Source organism: Limulus polyphemus, unplaced genomic scaffold (genome assembly GCF_000517525.1).
Source record: "Limulus polyphemus unplaced genomic scaffold, Limulus_polyphemus-2.1.2 Scaffold5526, whole genome shotgun sequence".
In the NCBI taxonomy this organism is placed as follows: Eukaryota; Metazoa; Arthropoda; class Merostomata; order Xiphosura; family Limulidae; genus Limulus; species Limulus polyphemus.
Window position 1 is genome coordinate 5,524 of NW_013671136.1, and position 18,890 is coordinate 24,413.

The 18,890-nt window shown below is 32.3% G+C and overlaps 1 protein-coding gene across 1 annotated transcript in view; it reads left to right on the forward strand.

The window, feature by feature from the left end:
• The window catches only part of LOC106472689 (glycogen debranching enzyme-like), a gene marked incomplete at its 3' end in the record, with an annotated part of 62,613 nt that overhangs the window by 5,092 nt on the left and 38,631 nt on the right, over positions 1–18,890 (forward strand). Inside the window, exons 3-11 of the mRNA XM_022401239.1 lie at positions 573–791; positions 1,221–1,329; positions 1,971–2,100; positions 2,675–2,887; positions 3,613–3,937; positions 5,264–5,387; positions 10,942–11,105; positions 12,072–12,173; positions 14,869–15,021. Coding sequence (XP_022256947.1) covers positions 573–791; positions 1,221–1,329; positions 1,971–2,100; positions 2,675–2,887; positions 3,613–3,937; positions 5,264–5,387; positions 10,942–11,105; positions 12,072–12,173; positions 14,869–15,021 — 1,539 coding nt within the window. The remainder of the gene's footprint in view (positions 1–572; positions 792–1,220; positions 1,330–1,970; positions 2,101–2,674; positions 2,888–3,612; positions 3,938–5,263; positions 5,388–10,941; positions 11,106–12,071; positions 12,174–14,868; positions 15,022–18,890) is intronic.

Genomic DNA, 18,890 nt, shown 5'->3' on the forward strand with positions numbered 1-18,890 from the left:
CTAGAATGAAAGATGCATAATTTATGTTTATTTCCCAATTTCTTATGCTGATTGTGAAATTGGTCAAGTTTACCAAACCTGTTCAGAGATTAATTACTGAAAATAACAAATAGAATATAAAGTTTTTTCTTAATAAACATTTGATAACTGTCTGGACATTATAAAGATTTTGCATGTGAAATTTAAAAATTTTCTGTTTCATAAAATAATTTTTAATGTTATGATGAAAATTACTTTGCATGATGGATAGGCAAGATGTGAATAGAAAAAAAAAGGCATGAGAGAAACATTGCTTTACAAGATTTAAGAATTAATTAAAAAATTAGATATGTTGTGCATGAAAGCATTGTATGTTTACTGATAAACTGCCAAATTTTGTTAACATTTGCTTACTAATTTAAAAGTAATAGCATGAAAACTATAACAAGCACAAAAGAGTTATGAGGTTGGTCCCAGGGACCAAGCCCAGATTGAAAGAGTTAATCAGTATTATGACATTAAGTTAAGAAAAGTTTGAAGTTTGTTTTTATAAAATGACACATGTGCTTCTAATAACCTGTAATTCTTAATAGGTGACAGCTATTACTGATGTGGTACTGAACCACTCGGCCAATGAAAGTCCATGGCTCAAGGAACATCCAGAGTGTGCATACAACCTTGAAAATTCTCCACACCTGAGACCTGCTTACCTCTTGGACAGAGTTTTATGGCACCTTGCTTTAGATATAATAGAAGACAAATGGGAGTTCAGTGGGATCCCCAAGTGTATACAGGAAGAAAAACATTTAGATGTAGTACATTTGTTCTTAATTCTATTATGTAGTTCACATAGGTGGAAGTATACAAGTAGATTTTGTATGAATTATGCAGTGAAAGAAAAATTTTTAACAGTAAATTCTCCATAATAAAGAGCAATCAAACTGTATTTTTTTTCATAAAATGTGCCCCTAGTTTGACTAATATCAAGGCTCAAACATAATACACAAACAACTGTAAAAATGAATACTAAGATGCAGTACAAAATATCTAGTAAAAGTAAGCTGCTTGGTTTTGAAATCATAATGATCTGTCTGTAAGAGTTACTTTTCTCTATCTGCTATGTCACAAGAAGTTCTAAGAAAAAAGATGTTTTAACACTGAACATCATGCAGTATTTGGTTATATCATGTATTTTTAAATATAGCCACATAAATTTGTATTTATTTATTTATTATCTGTAGGGTATTCGTGCTGCTCTTCATGGATATTATCTTCCACAAGTGAAGATTCATGAATTATATATGATGGATAAAGACTCCCTAATAAAGGAATTTCGTGTTCGTGTTCAGGGTAGGAAAATAACGTTGGGGTTAATTTATATTTTCAAATATTTAATCTGCTTTTGGAGTTTTGTAATTTTTTTAGGGGGGGGGGTGGTTCTGAGAGAAAATAGTTTTGCTGAGAATGTAGTATTTTGTGTTGTTGTTTTTAAGCTTAAATTTTATTTTCTAAAATATTATGAAACTAGTAGAGAAACTTTTAAATGAAATGAAACAAAATTCTGAATTAGAATTTTACAAAAATGGGTTATAATTTTTGAAAACTATTTGCTTTCACAAAAACTTGCTACAAAATATTTGAAAAAGTTAACTGTTTTGCCAACAAAATAATTCCCCTTCCTGGTGGCTCAGTGGTATGCTTGAGGCTTATAATGCTGAAAATCGGGGCTCATTATCTATGGTGGGTACAAGTAGATAGCCAATTCATTAGCTTTGTGCTTAAACATAAACTTGCTAACAATCTAGATTTCATTCAAATTAGATTATACTCTTTATATTATGTCAAGGATTTGGTGTTTGTAGAGCAATAATATGTAAAACAAAATAACATTTTAACCTTTTAATTTTTTAGAAGTCCAAAATAACTGAAACACCAATGACAAATTATTTTGAATATTTCCTACACTTTGCTAAATATTATTGTTTTTTTAGAAATGAAAGGGCCTTGTAAAGAGGAAGTAGCAGTAGGGAAGGAACTTACAGTACTTCAAGATCCAAATTATAAGAGGTTAACTTCCAAGGTTGATATGGATACTGCTTTAAAAATGTTCAATGTCTTAAGGTTTGTATAATGCTATTGTTTTAATAACTTTTGCATTACTTTATTTGAAGAAGAAATTTTTCGTATAGAATAATTGATATAAATTATGCAAACTATTTTTCCAAAATTCTAAAGATGTATAGTTGCTATGATTTCTTTAATACTGTATTTCATGTATCCCATTTGTCAGTCACCAAAAGGTTTTTAACAGTGTTGTTTGAATTATTTATGTAATCTTTAGAATGTAATAAAGAATATAAAAATATACAGTAGAGAAAAGAAACACTAAACTCATCTTTTAATATTTATTTTTTAATCCAAATTTTAATTTATATAATTGATACTTGAAACTCCAGAATTGAAGAAAAACACAAAGACAATTGTACGTTTCACAAAAACTTCATTTATTCATGACCATGATGACATTACTGGCGAAACCATGATCATGGATAAAGGAAGTGTTTGTGAAGTGTACAATTGTCTTCGTTTTTTGTTTTAATGGTTGGAAGGGTAAAAAGTTATCAATGTATTGGCAGAAGCTTTATAAGGAAAGCACATGGGTGATGATATTTTATGTATTTTAAACCAATCATAGAAATGATGCTGTAAGTGAACAAGACAGAATAAACAAATGCTGTGAAGCATTTGGTCATAAGTTAGAAGAAATGAATCAAAACATTATGCGAGAAGTACGTATTCATCTGACGGCTGCAATAGAAAATGTCCTAGCTGGGGTACGATATCAGCACCTGCAACCTGATGGTCCAAAGATAAAACTTGTTTCTAAAAAACATCCCTTGGTTCCAAAGTAAGGCAGTAATTTTTATATTAATCATTTAAAGTACTTTTTTTGTCTGTTTTTCTTGGGAGAAAGAAAATATTTGTATAAACAGAGAAAACAGAAATCATTTAGAGAAGTATTGCAATCCATTTCTTCATCAGTTTTCAGCATTCAGACTCTTACTTTAAATTCTTACAATGTATATATAAATAGTGTTTCAGATAAACTTTTGTTGCTCATTTCCAGCCCTGCTGGTAAAGTTCTTAAATTCAACAAAATACCTTTTGAGCAGTGATTTGTGGAACAGAAAGGATTGTTCTAAAATTACATTTCACACACATGTAAGACTTGAAATCCATAGTGTAAAAATTAAGAGGAATGTGAAGGATAAAAACATTTGAAGTTTAACATATTTTTTTCATGAATGTAAGGTGTTTTGATTGTTGAATTATAGTTTAAAACTTTTTTATTTTGTTTTAATGAATTTGATTCTACTTCGTGTCTATAATTATAAAATATTCCATGCTTATCTCTTTTGTTCACTCACCATTTTTGAAATTAATATTACTATTTTTTGTTACCACACTAGTTAAGCATTTAATTACATATTAAGGTTTGTATTCTTTTACTAGTTTGTGTTTTATAAAACATGTTTGTATGTGAACCTGATAGTAAATAAACATGTAAAGGAATAATAATGTTATTATTTTTTGGGGGTCATATTTCATCATATTTGTATAACACTATTCTAGGTATTTTACCCACTTCTTTCCTGATACTGCCATTGATGAAGAAGAGAAACTTATGTATGGCCCCGAAGCATGTCAAATAATGGCTCATAATGGATGGGTGATGGGGGATGACCCATTACGAAACTTTGCAGAGCCAGGGTCTAATGTTTATATCAGAAGAGAACTGATTGCTTGGGGAGACAGTGTAAAGCTAAGATATGGGGATAAACCAGAAGACTGTCCTTACTTGTGGAAACATATGACTAATTATGTTCAAGAAATGGCAAGAGTTTTCCAAGGCCTAAGGCTGGATAATTGTCACAGTACCCCATTATATGTAGCAGAAGTAAGTTATTTTATTCACAAAGTTCTTTATTTACAATTTGATATGAATTTTTTTTTATTGTGTTGTTTCCTTGTTTTATTTGTTGTTTTAAAACAACTTCTTTGAATATGAATATAATTTTACAGTGTATATGTTCCTTGTATGATACTTTCAAGTGCTTGACAATATAAAAAAAAACTAGTTTTTGGAAGGCATATTTTCTAGTCTGCATGATAATACAAGCTGAGGTACCCATCCTTTGTGCGAGTTACAAACTTAAGAAAATGTGAGGATGGATGCTATGATAATTAACACAAATATCCTAACTTTCCCACAATTTATTTATAACATAACATGTTGTTACAGTATTCATTATTACCTCACCAAAAGTTTTGTATGAGCTTTAAGAACTCACTGTGTATATGCTTAAAACATGGTATACACTGAGCAATGGTCAGGGTGAGTTTGTAGGAAGGGGTAGCGACCAAATTAATTGTGGTATGAGTGCTTTCTGTTACCTGCTTTTATACCCAGCTCTTAATGTCACTCCACAGTGTTTCACATTATTAACTGATTGACGGTCATTGGTTCCAGAAGTGTTTTATGGGATAAAGTTGTAACGTCACGGGTCAAAGTAGGAAGTGGGTATAACTCAAGAAATGGCTCTATATATCAGCCTTATGGTATCTGTTGGAGTAGAAACTTCAGCTGAGTTTATGTATTATTGCAATAGTAGTGGCCATTTTTTTCATTGCCTTCCTCCACAGAGAGTGTTAGCACACACTCTGAGATATATAGGACATTTGTGTGCCCCCCACACTGTATGTATGTTGTGTTATAGAAAATTTAATAAAGTTTTTTGTGTGTAAGAGAAGTTAATGTTATCTTACATCAAAGATTATAAATGCTCAATAACAGCAATAATGGAGGTTTGGAGGGGGTTGTGAACCTGCCACTAACATGCCCCTTGTTCCGAACTATCATCCCGCAAAGTTTGGTTGAGATTGGCCTAGTGACCTCAGAGTAGTTAGATAATGGATTGACAAATATACACACAGATTTTTGTGCTTTATATGTATAGATAGATAGATATCAGTGTTACTTTTTACTTGTTCTTCAAGCAATTCAGTATTAATATTCAAAGTATTTGTTTTTTTATTTGCATATCATTTTGGGGTAGTAACTTCTGCAGCTTGTATAAAAGATATTGAAAAATTGAATCATTGATGCCAAAATATAAAGACAAACTATAAACAGATACGAAAAATACAGCTGATTGTGTCAGTTTGAAATCATTAATGATTCAAATAGAAAATGTTTCTTCAATATTCTAATTAATTTTTCAAGTATTTGATGGAACAAGCAAGACGAGTTCGGCCAGACCTTTATGTTATTGCTGAGTTGTTTACATCAAGCGAAAGGATAGACAACATTTTTGTCAATCGTCTGGGGATTAATTCACTCATTAGAGGTGCGTGGTGTGTAAATGTTTACATCTTATTGTTTTGAGCAGCAGAGTAAACATTCTATTTGTATGGAATTAAAAATTGCTGTAGTTTTTATCCTAACTTGTTCATATTATTTATAATAATTTTACAGGTTTAAAAAAATTAACAGAGATTTTAGATTTTAATAGAGGTAATATTTTTAACTTTTCCGTAATAACATGTAGTTTGAAGGGCATGTAGATACACATCATATAAAATTACAAGTATTGATGCTCATTCACTTTAATACCAAATAATTCAAGATGATGCTGTTCTGAACTTTAAGGGAAGAGATTCAAAATTAATATTTTTTCAGCTCCCTAGGTCTTGAGAAATTCTCTCAAATATTGGCCAGTAAGGTTTAGTATATTAGCTACTCAGTGAAATATCAACTATGATATCAAGGTATTTTGGTAAACAAATAGTCCAGTGAGTTTCCTAGTTAATTTTTCAGTGTAAGCAAGAAATAAAAATAGAATAAACTCATGTCAGATCATTACAAACTCTTACTTACTCTTTTGTTCCTTTCATTGTAGTACTTTTGAAATTATAAGAACTTGAGGTTGAACTTAGAACTATAAAATGAAAATCATACATAAAGGTAGGTCACTATAAGAACAAAGTCTAAATAACAATAAAAGTCAAACCTATTGGGCTGTAGCTGTTTGGGCAAGCCAGTGTCATCTATTAAGTGTGTATTGAAAACAATTATTATAGCTTTTTCAGAAGCCGATTTTGAAAAGTTGGAATTCTGCAACAATTACTTGCTTCCACACACAGAAATGGTATTTCCTTCATGTGTCTGCTTGTGAGAGTTGCACCTAAATTCAAGTATCTAATGTGAACTGCAATGGTGCATGATAATGTCATTATGCAACAAAAGCCCTCTACCAACAGGAGGGCAACACAAATTCCATGTGCAGTAACTCTCTCTGTGCAATTGACCTCATGATAACTTCATTGTTTTCTTCAGAATTGCATTGAACAGATATTTTCAAATTTCTTGTCTGAGTTCAATTTGATGAAACTTGCATTTGTTAGGGAAACTTTGTTTTTCTTTTCTTTAGCTTTTATATCTAATGCTTTACATTTTATCATGAATTCTCAAGTAAAAATGACTTCAACTTTATTGTGTGTGGGTGATGTTACATACACAGGCCTTATTTCTACTGTGGCTTCTGGAAGCTCATTGACTGTGAAGGATGTTACTGCCGTTGTACAGCAAGTTGTAAGATCTCTTATGTATGCTTGGTCTTGTATTCCCATTCATTTGGCCAACATTCCTTCCCTTTAGTTTGAGGTTGAACAAGAGGAAGATGAATTTGATTGTCTGTGCCATCCACCAGTATTTGCCTTGGGTACCTCCTTACCAATCAAGGAACATCCTCAACCTTCCATACTGTTTCAGGACTTGACTTCTCAGGAATGTTCCTTTCTTTCTTTTTCACCTGTGTCTTATGATTTCTCCCATTCTTTGCTCCATGATCCTAGCCCTCCTGATTATTTAATGTTTCTTCTCTCGCTTGACATTCTGGTTCGACTGATTCCTTCCTTGAACAACTTTGTACCCATACCCACATGCCTTGTTTTCTCCTCCATGATTCCAATATCTTAGCTTACAGCCATTCCTACCTTTGAAATCTTTATTATCTGCTTGGAGAGCACATCCCTTGTTTTCTGTTTCACTGTTAAGTGCATGGTTTTTGCATCTTCCTCTTTTTATCACCACTTGCATCTTATGTCTGAGGTGTTTCATCATGCTCCAGAAGGGTTTTCAGGTGTGATTCCTTCCCTTCTTTTTACTATGATGGCCCATACTACTTCTTTCCCTTCTCACTTAGCTCCTCAGCTGGACTGTGTCAATACAATCTCTGGCATTTCCTTATCATCCCCAGGGTACTTCTCTGAATGATAATATGCATTCACTCCACATCAATTCTCAAACTTCTTGCTGTTCATCTGATATGTTTCCAATTCCTGCCACTATTGATGGATTACTTGGTCATGAAACACTTCAGCTATACCCTGGTCATTTCTTACATCATCCATCAAGGGGGAACTTGTTCCAGGACCCTTTGTTTTTAGGTATTGGACCTGCCCTTTTGGGTGAATTCACATTGGGTTTCTCTTGTTACTTGTCATGTACCAGGAGCTATGAACTTGACTGAATTTCTACCAAGAAAGTGGTCTCTACACCACAAAGTCTTTCTTTGGGTTATTTCTTGGTTTGACACACCTTTCATAGATACTTTGCAACCCTTCTAAACCCCAAGCTTCCTCTTTTCCAGTAACTTACTCCTTATTCTTCATCTTTGGTTGTAGGTGCTATCACCCAGGGCTGATCTCACCTTTTACTGTATGCCTATCCTTATCTTTGACTCCTCCTCCAGATCCACGTTTTGATATGAAACACTCCTTGTGGAGTGGTGCCTCTTTAACTAGCCTAGACTTGGTTATCTGTTTTCTCTGCTTCTTCACATAGCATGCCCCCTTCCTCTACCCAATGTCCCCTACCTTTGTTTCAACCTCAGCTGTCCCTTTTTACCAAGAGATATCATACCTCCATCTTCACGTATGGGATTTTTCCAATCTGTAGCCCATTGGACCTGACTCTACAAATGTGTAGCATTCTCACTGTCACATTCCTATTGTCCTTCCACTATGTCTGTCTATCAGTTAAAGTGGCTGTTTCTTCATCATTGGTCCATTCACCACTCCTTTTCTAGTAACTCTTATACTGTGAACCACTTTTCTGCCTTTTTTACCTGGCTGTTTGACTATGTTTTGTTGGTCTGCACTATTGCTGGTTATTAGCGGCCTTGTGCACTACATTTTGTCCTTCCTGATACCACAGGGTGTTTTCTTCTCTTGTCTTCTCCATTCTGTTTCACTCCTTCATTCTTCACTGACATTTTTGCCTGATTCCAATGTCTAACTGGTACCTTCTTGTGGTTTTTCATGCTCTCAGGCATGCCCCATTTGAGCTGTTGGCTTCCTGCTCTTTATAACACCTTTCTCTTGAGATTTATTTCCTTTTTCTTTTTGCTTATGGTTGCCATCATTCAGATGTCTATGCTTCTCAAATCCTCTTCCAACACACTTACGTGTTTCTTTAATGGGGCTGATCTTTCATTTGTAAAACCTCTGCTGCTTAGGAAAGTAACCGTACTTTCTATTTTATCTCCTTTCCTTCTACATCTAATCTATATGATTGTTCAAACCTAGAATACTCTTGTGTCCTGTTCGGACTGTTTGGCATTACTTGCCACAGACTTTTCCCTTTTAGGGTTCCTGCCATCATCTGTTCCTACCCTGGGATCCCTCTTTTTTCCAAAGAACTCTCTCATTTCAACCTTACTGGATGGGTCAGTCAACTCCTCTGGTTGTTATATTCCGCTCCGGATGTTGATGCTTGCATGTTATTTCACATTTCTTCACATCAGATTCATTGCCTATCTCACTTCTTGCACCCCAATTTTGCCATCCCTTGGATGAGATCTTCCAGGCAGGCATGTGGATGACTCTCCACATGTTCATTGCTTATTATCTTCTTCAACTGGCTGTTTATCTTCTGCCAGATTTCAACTTCCTCTGGTTACCATTCTTCATTCAACCCATCATCTTTGAGATGGGTAAGTATCTTTTTCCTTTCTCTCAGGATCTCATCAGATGGCTTGTGTTTCCTCCCAGGGTATACTTATTTCCAAAATCCACATCTGGCCAGGATAAGGAAAGTGTTAAACTCATCCACCCTGGCTCTACCAGTACCCACTGCAAGATGAAGTATTCCGCAAAACCACATTAGGTATTCTTTCTGATGGTATACAAGTTTACTAAATTGTTTGATCCAAACCATACCAATTCCATGGACTATCAAAGAAAAAGCCAGCACCAGGGAAGTGATTGTCCACGTCATTGGCTCAAGTTTGCCAATTTTTAAAAATAGGGTTTCATAATCACCCGTCTTCTATAAAAGACCTTTCTGGCTGGCGGTCTGGCAGGCACTTTTCTAGGCCTTCCCAACACAACTCCCCCCCCTCTCCCATACACACACTCTTCTTCAAGTGGAGTGTGGGAGACTCTTGCCATTTACCAATTCCTAGTTGCTGGGATGGACCATGGAGAATCCTCACCAGTTGGGTTTAGCACAATATGGTGAGAAATAGGATGGTGGTGACACTGTCAGTGTAGTATGGATCACCCAATAATCATTTACTGTGCCCTCTTCCTGCAACCATAATCTATCCAGTAGAGTTGAAGCAAACAACACCGTATGGTCTGATCATGCCTTAGCTACAATACGTATATTGGCTCGCTGACCACTTGTGTGCAGGTACTAGGTTGGTCATGATCACATTCCTCCCATCCCTGCGACACTCCAGGCTCTTTCACCTTTTCTTCCCTTTCATCTCAAGCGAAGAGTATACCCTCGCTGAGATGCTGTCTCCAAAGGGTGTGCTCTATGGAGCCCCTGCCATTGGGTGTTTCACCCCACGGGCTTCCTTCAGGTGCTTTCTGAAGAGGGCTTATCTAGGTAATTTTTGCACAGGTCAATCCAACATTTCAATGTGGGAATTTAGTTAACTGTGTGAGCAGCTGAGGTATTGTCTTGGAAGTTGACATTTTCCTAAACTGAAAGATAGATACTCACTTCAACCTCCCCAATTTCAGTGCCCCATTTTTTTCTTGCCTCATCTAAGAATGAAGTTATCACTAGGCAAGTGAATAGGGGGAGTTACTGCACATGGAAGTTGTGTGGCTGTACTATTGGTGGAGGGTTATTCTTGCATGACGATGTCATCATGTGCCAGATCACTTCAGGTTAAATTTGTAAATTTAGGTAGGAATTAGCTCAAGGCTAGTGGCGTGTAAGTCTCATAGGCAGATGTGCAAGGGAAAAATAGCACTTCTGTGTAGGAGGTGAGTCCTTATCAGAAATACATTTTCAGATTAGGAAAATGTTAATGTTTGAGAATTTCTTCGTTTAAAAATATGCAACTACCAGCTACATTAGTTTCAAAGCATTTATAAAATTCTAACAAGGTTGTTGAGGCTGTATATGAAATGAAGTGGTCAAATCTGTGTTTTAAAAATAAAAATGATAAAAAAAAAGTAATTTCCTATTGAGAAAAATGACATTGCAATAAAGGATGGAGCTAATTTTTATTTTTAGAATAACTTGTGTTATGGAGTGTTGATTCAGGGTTATTACCATGCAATGTAGACATGGTAGAGTTTTAATTTTAATGGACTACTTCTGCCAGTTTATAGAGTGGAAAGATGTATTGGCTTCTATACTGATGCTTTCTTTAGGTCAAAAAAGGCTTCAGTATAGAAGCCAAATTATTATCCCACATGCACATTTAAAACCAAGTATTATGGGTTGTTTAAAAAGTGTTTTCACCACAATTTGTTATTAAAGCTAATGTACGAGAAAATTCTTTATCTTTGGAAAATCGGTAATAATAGTTACATATTTTTTCATCTGTGACTTTGTAAACCATGTAAAAATAGGTTTTTATTTTTCTGACTTTATAGAAGCAATGAGTGCTCATGATTCTCATGAACTTGGACGTTTGGTATATAGATATGGTGGTGAGCCAGTTGGTGCTTTTATTCAGCCTCCTGTCAGACCTCTTGTACCAAGTATAGCACATGCCGTCTTTCTTGATGTTACACATGATAATCCTTCTCCAATACAAGTAAGTCTGTTATATACTGATAACCAAAAGGGTATTAAGATTCTCGTACAGTATTTGACTTTCAAGAAACAGGCAATTATGGCAATTATGTTAACATTTATCTTCATTTCTGCCAAACAATTCTAAAACATTCTTCAGAAATAATGCTTAAACATTAAATTGCTTTACAATTATTATAATTACTGTGAAATGAAACTGATTTGATAGTAATTTCAAATGTTGTAAAATAGTTTTATGTAGTGGTATAAATCATGCAGCATGAAAAAAATACTTCCTGTTTCTTTCTTTTTTTTCTTGTTAATTACAAAAGAAAGATCACAGTTGTTGTAACAAGAATATTGGTTTAATTTTTGAGTATTTGATAACTTACATGTCTTATCTGTAATTCTGAAGTGAAAGTTTGTTTCCAGACCTAATTGCCAAAATACTCTATCTCTTGTGAACTTCTATGGATCTTTTTGATACTAACATAACTAAACTTATTTTCTTACAAAACTTATCCTGAAAACTTTTTTCACAAGAAACTCACATTACTTACATATATGTATCATTAATCAAATATTAAATTTCAAAATGTTAATAAAACAAACATATAAGTGTGTGTTCATGCCCTAATAATATTTCCAAAAGTGGCTTGTATGCATTTATTTATGAATTTTAGTAGATTTTGTAACATCTACTGGTTTGGTATGTTTGAACTGGTGTATTTGTGAGCAATATTTCCAATTTTGTATAGATAATTGCGTTAAATCTTATTACTTATAATGTTTAAAATAATTTCTGAATGATTTTTTGAATTGTAATTATACTATGATACCAATTTAACATTTGTTTTTATATATTATGAATTTTATTTGCCATACTATAAAAGCTGTTTGGAGTGAAACTCAACTGACACAAGCTTTGAACTTGCAATTCTATTGCAAAAATTCTGTTTGAAACAAACATGTTGACTCAATGTTTCAGAAACGTTCTGTATATGATCTTCTACCCAGCACTGCTTTAGTTTCAATGGCCTGTTGTGCTACCGGAAGTACTAGAGGATATGATGAACTGGTTCCACATCATGTAATTATTATTATTATTTTTTATGGACAATATTGGATTATAAAATGTCATACCCTTTATCATTGTCATATAAAGTAAGAATGTGACTAATTCCTGAGTGTGTTGTGCATTTGGTTAGAACCAAATTTCGTCTTTTATGTTTAAGTTCCAATAAACAAGTATTCAAAAGATGAGGGTTTTAACCAGTACAGAAAGCTTGTGTATCCTATGAAAGAATGGGTAAATGAGAATCATGTGAGCACTTGTTGCATCTACAAAGTCAAACATTACGTAGTTATTATCACTGATTTTATAAGGTTAAAGAATTTCCATTTTATTGATTTAATTTTAAAATATTCTCCATGATTGCAGAACATATGCTATACAACATTGTGTTAAGAGTTAAATGCAACCTTGTAAAATGTTGCATAAAAATTCCTTAAAAAGATGTTTAAAAAAACAACTGAACTTTGGTAAATCATCAGCAAATCAAACCATATATACATTCATATATATTGTGTTGTATGCAATTGTTGAAATCTTCAAGTCTTAAACAGAATCTAGGGAAGGAAAAGTCTGAAGCTTAAATTAGTTTAGTTGGCAGTGTGACATTAGTTTTTACTTTTAGTTTGACTAGTACTTTCTGTACAATCATTGATAATGCTGGTATGTATTGATATATAGTTACCTCAGAATTAATCTTATCTTTTAACTCTTTTCATACACATTGGTCAATGTGACTGACCTTCTAACCCCAAAGTAACAATTAGTTTTCACACTATAACTATTGTTGTGTTTAAAGTATCTTCATAAAATTTGGTAAGTTTTCAGTGAACATTAAAAGTTTTTTGTCCACAAAAAATCAGTTTTTTAAGTAGGTATTTTTACTAAAGATTTATGTATGAATATATGAAGCCAGTATGTTGACTGCTCAGAGTGCAAAGTGATTTTCATGTTAAGATTGAAAATACTCTTCTTCATCTCAAAATTTTCAAGTTTCATTGGCTTATCCACTAAACCTTCTAAGTAAATATCAACCTTTTTTTCAGTAAAACTATAATTTTCTGTTATTTTCTTTCCCATAACTCATCAGTTTGACTGACCTTGTAACCACCACAAAAAATACAAAATCAAAATTACAATGTTTTCTTTGTAGAATGACTGCAGATTGTAACAGAAAACTAACAATTGTTTATATATATATATATATATATATATATATATTATATTATTGCCTTTTGAACCATGTCAGACTAATAATGCCACCACACAAATTCTAAATCACTTGGTGAACATATAACTCATGTTAGTATATTAAATGACATAAAGCATGAGTTGCTTGTAAGTATACCTCATGAAGAATTTTTATTATTATTTTTCATTATCTTGGCTAATCTAACCTAATAAATTTCTAATTTTAGTTACTTTTATATCCATAAATAAAGAATATACATTAAAAACAAGATTAATACTTTGCCTTTCTATTGGTTTTAAATGATATAGTATAAAATGTCAGAGAGAACTATAGGTAATTTGTGAAATAGGGGATGTGACAGGAGAGCATGGTAAATGGGTTTGATTTTTCCAGTTTAAGATTCCATAAACAAATAATATGGAAAGCTATAAAAAATAGACTCTACCTTAGTAATATCTATATTATAATGAGTAATTAACTTTGTATTCCATACTTCAAAGAGAGGTGGTAAATAAACTAGAAAAGGAGGAAAATGTAGAGAACAAATGTCACAATTTTCATACTTTGGGAGGATGATAATTTTTCTTAAATATTTCTGTACAAAATTAAGAACTTAAAGCTTGTATTGAAATTTGTTTTATTAACTATGTTTGATGCCAAGTTTATTTGTATACATTGATAATAAAGTCATTTTATTAAATTCTTTATGGAACTCTGTAAAAGATTGTGACATGGGTACTTTGACCTACTAACCAGAGGATTAAGCAATTCAAAAAATGTTTATCTATTCTTCCTACAATGGCTCATGCTATTAAAAACATGAGATCTTAGAAAGTAGAAGCCAATTAAATATGCTACCTACAAAAGACCAAAGGTATAAGAATACAGCATTTCTCTTTCATTTGCTTTTAATGCTAGTAGTATTGTTTGTTTGTTTTTCAAATTTTGTTGTATGAAATTCTAACAAGATGAGTTTTATTATGTAAATTTACAAATATAATAAGTAACAAAGTTTTGTTTTTTTGTTTCATATATCTTCTTACCTCAATAAGACAATATTTTAGAATGATGTTTAGAATTGAATTTTAGTTCAGCTAGGTGTCATTCGAGTGCTTGAGCAATGGCTAAATATGTGACTGTATGTCTCGTTGTAATGTTCTTCATGCCAGTACTCTATGAAGACCATTAAATGTGTAATATTTGGTGGGAACTTAGAGAAAAAATAGCAGGAAAATAAATAGTTACCCTTAAATTTATATGTAAAGCAAGTAACAAACTTCCAAGGTATGAAGTGTAAGAAGGATTATGTTTGAAAAATATGTCTTCATCAATTATTTCTCTTAAGGAAATACAGTTTTGAGTTATCATAATTATACTGAAACTTCTAAAATATTTTTGTACCAGTTATTATTCAAGGTATATGTAATTATAGATTCTAGTGTTCAATAATGAAAGAAAGTGTAGAATGAAACAAATAATTTTGTTTTCTGTTACATTATTTACTGAATGCTTACAATATAGATTCATGTTGTTGATGAGACTCGATGCTATACATCCTGGTCAGAAAATTCTCAGAGTGAGCGTGGAATGGTTAACTCTAAGTCAGGGATTATTACTGGGAAGAGGGCTCTTAATCGTCTTCACCAGGAGCTAGGAGCAGCAGGATTCTCACAGGTAAACAAATTCAATTGTGTTGATCTTTTGTGTATCTTTTAGATCTATTTACTGTGTGCGTAATATATATGTTTTTGCATGTAAATGCTGCCATTTGTGTATTAGAAAGTAGTTTCGATGTTCAGCTCTCTATAGCTGAATTTCCTTGTCTTCTAATGGTCAAAGATATGCTAAGTTTCTGGTATATATGCAGTAAAAAACATGACATATTATGCTGTAAGTTGTGTGTTTAATTTCCATCTTAAAAATAGTTCATAATAAACTTTGTGTTGAAGAATAGAATGCATTTTGGAACTATTTGGTGGAATTCCTTTTTGTAGGAAGACTATAGGTGACATTCCCATGATTTTCTCTTGAATCCACTCTACTGGACATTTGCCTGAGAGAATGAGTGACACTAGGTTACAACATTCTTACCAAAATGAGACAACATACCAAAGGAAATGCTTTTTGAGAGTGCTCACCAACCTGTGAAACTTCTACAAATAACATGTTTTTAGGAAGTCTCCACATATTTTATTGTGAAACATTTCTCTGCATTTTCTTAAACTACAAATATTGCAAAGTTTAGGTAACATACAGTAAATTGGCAAAATATTTTGATGATCGTTTTCAGGTCTGAATAAGAATTTAATATATTCATCAAAAAACAGTTTTCTCCATAGTTCATCAAGCATGTTGTGTATTTAATATCTTTGTGCTATTATCTTTTAACCCTATGGAGATGGAGGAGTACCCAATGAGCATAGCTCGTATGGAGAATGATGCGCAGTGCAACAATGTTTGATAACTTTGAGCTTTCTTTGTCTCTTTATAAAAATTGGTAAGATTTTGTTAAAGTTTACAAATATTTTGTATACCAAAAAGAAGATTATTTTTATCAAGTATTTGCAATAAAATTTATTATTTATTTATTGTAGTTATTTGCACTCAGACTCTGAATGCAAGGCGATTTTCATGTGAAGTATGAAAAATACTTTTTTCATTTTATAGTTTTAGAATTTCATTTGTATAACTTCCAGAACCTTCTAAATGAATAGCATAAGTTGTTTTAAAGTAAATGTTTATATTTTAGTTTCTGTTTTCTCTAACATATCACTAACTCTAGCTATTATCATCAATGTATAGTGCAATGGAATGCTCAAAATACAAATATGTACATGATACCTGATGATGACAAAACCTTGTCGAAACGTTGTACATTTGCTGTCATGTTAAACTTATATTAAAGTTTTTCTTCATTACCCATTTAAGCCGTCTCCAGCCATTATTAGTACATACCTTTTAATTTTCATCAAATAATCTTTTGGCTATATTCTTAATTGCATGTCTTTGCCTTTTCACATTTAATTTATTTTTAATATTTTATTTTCCATTTCTGTCCTTTAGTATTATTATTTTTCATAGCAACACATGTCCATAGGCATCCCTGACAAATATTACTTTATCACAGGCTGAGAAACTTTAACCTCTAGTAGATTGGCACACTTGTTAACCCACATGAACTGAGTAGAAGATGATTTATGTTATAAAAATTATTAATCCTTTCAAATATGCATCTTAAAACATAAATAAGTAAAATAAAAAACTAAAACCTAAATACAGTACAACTGTCTATCTAACTAATGTATTTCTAGGTGAGAAACAATGCTAAAGTGGCGAGGACAAATGCAGCAACAATGCTAAGAGTGGTTTGACTATTTCTCTATGTAATTCTTCATGCAAATTTTAAAATAACTGTTAGTAGAACGTATTTTAAAAAGTGCTTTTTAAATTGATTATAAATAAGAATAATTGGCTGAGAAATTGCAAATCTATGGGTAGAATATGGGCATGGCATCTTTCAAGAGTTCAGATAAATTTATTGCTCTTTTCTCTGAGCCCCCCAGTGGCACTGTGGTATGTTTACAGACTTACATCACAAGAAACTGGGTTTTGATACCTGTGGTGGGCAGTGCACAGATAGCTCATTGTGTAGCTACGTGCTTAACTAAAAAAATAAACATAAGCAAACCTTTCTATGAATGTGCCCTAAGGAGCTTGAAAGAAGAATGTGCGAACAGAACAATTAACCCAGATTCTTTCTATGTATGGAAGGTTTAGTATATGTCGAGTCATATTCAAGTTACGAAGTCCAAAAGTTAAAAATTTGTGAAGTTGTGCGTCAAACTAAAGTTTAAGAATCTTCCTTTAAGGTTTCTTTTGAAATAAAAGAATTAAAATTTAGATTATATAACACTTTGAATTATGATGTAAATTTTAATGCTAATTTCATTGGTATACATTGATCATAGGATTGCTTAATTAAGTTTTGAATATAACAAAGTAAAGCATCATAACATGTGCAGCATGGGGGTACCCGTAATCATAGGGTTAACTCTTTCGGCATGGGTTTGGTCCCTGGAACTGACCTCATAACCATTTTGTGTTTGTCATAGTTTTCATGATATAACTTTTAAATTAGTAAGCGAATGTTAACAAAATTTGGCAGATTAGCAGTAAACATTACAGTGCTTTCATGCACAAAATATAATTTTTTTTTTTATTATTGAGTCTTAAGGTTTGTAAAGCAATGTGTTTCTTTTCTTTTTCCATGTTGCTAATTATTATTGCAAAGTAATTGTCATTTTAAGATTAAATAAATATACTTTTATGCATCAGAAAATTTTGAAATTTCATTTGCGAAACCTTTATAATGTCCAGATAGTTATCAAATGTTTCTTAAGAAAAATCTATAAATTTTTTTCTCTTATGTTCAGTAATTAATCTCTGTATGGATTCGGTAAATTTGACCAATCTCGTACCCACCATAAAAAATTAGGAAATAAATATAAATTATGCCTCTTTCATTTTAGAATGAACACAAATTATAACGCAAAAGCATATATGTTTAGACTAAATAGCTCAAATCTCATAACATTATACATTTATATATATATTTATTATTTTTATTATATTGACCTTTCAGCCATGCCTGGCTAACAATACAGAAGTTACAATGACGTGGCACACGTGCACTGATGTTACTGTATCCAATAACATAAAACTGACCTTTGGTCTGTACAAAGTAACTTGTCTTGGCTGTGTTTTAGTAGACTAGTATTTTGTAAAATACAATCACATTTCAATTAATATACAATATATACGTATATAGATTATTGTTATTTTGAAATAAGTTCTTAGTTATTTTTCTTAAAACATAGAATAGTAAATAAAAAAGAAAAGCAAACAATTATATCTTCTAGTTATGACCTTTGTACTCGGTTGCTAAGCCTTTAAAAATTTGCATGTGGAGGATATGAAACAAAATAATTTTTTTTAGGTTTTATATATACATTTGAATAACTCAAGAATCATGAATTACTACATCAATACCATAGAATTCCACTATAATTTATCAAGCTAGGATGTATTTTAGTCTAAAAGAATATGAAATTTGGAGCAGTCTAAAGACACGTCCTACCTCCTTGAAATATTAGTTCAATAGAAAGAAATGGCATTCAAGCCCATTAAAATGTCTGAGAAAGCCACTAGGGGGACATTCTGAGCATTTGATTGGTTATTCATGTTATAAATATATGTGTATATAAGGGAGCATTTCCAAAAATGGAAAGAGGTGGGTGGGGTGCCATTATGTTTGATTTATTACATGAGCAATATCTTAGCAACTAGAAAAGATAAGACTTTCTTATTTTGTATTCTAGCTTATTAATATGGGTAATTTGAGTTTCTAATTTGTACGAAACCATAGACTTGGTATTTTGACTTCACAAACACCTAATTTGAACTAGTCATGCATTCAACATACCACATGACACACAAAAATTGATGTTTATCTGTGTTTTTTTAATATTAACTTTTGAATTAAG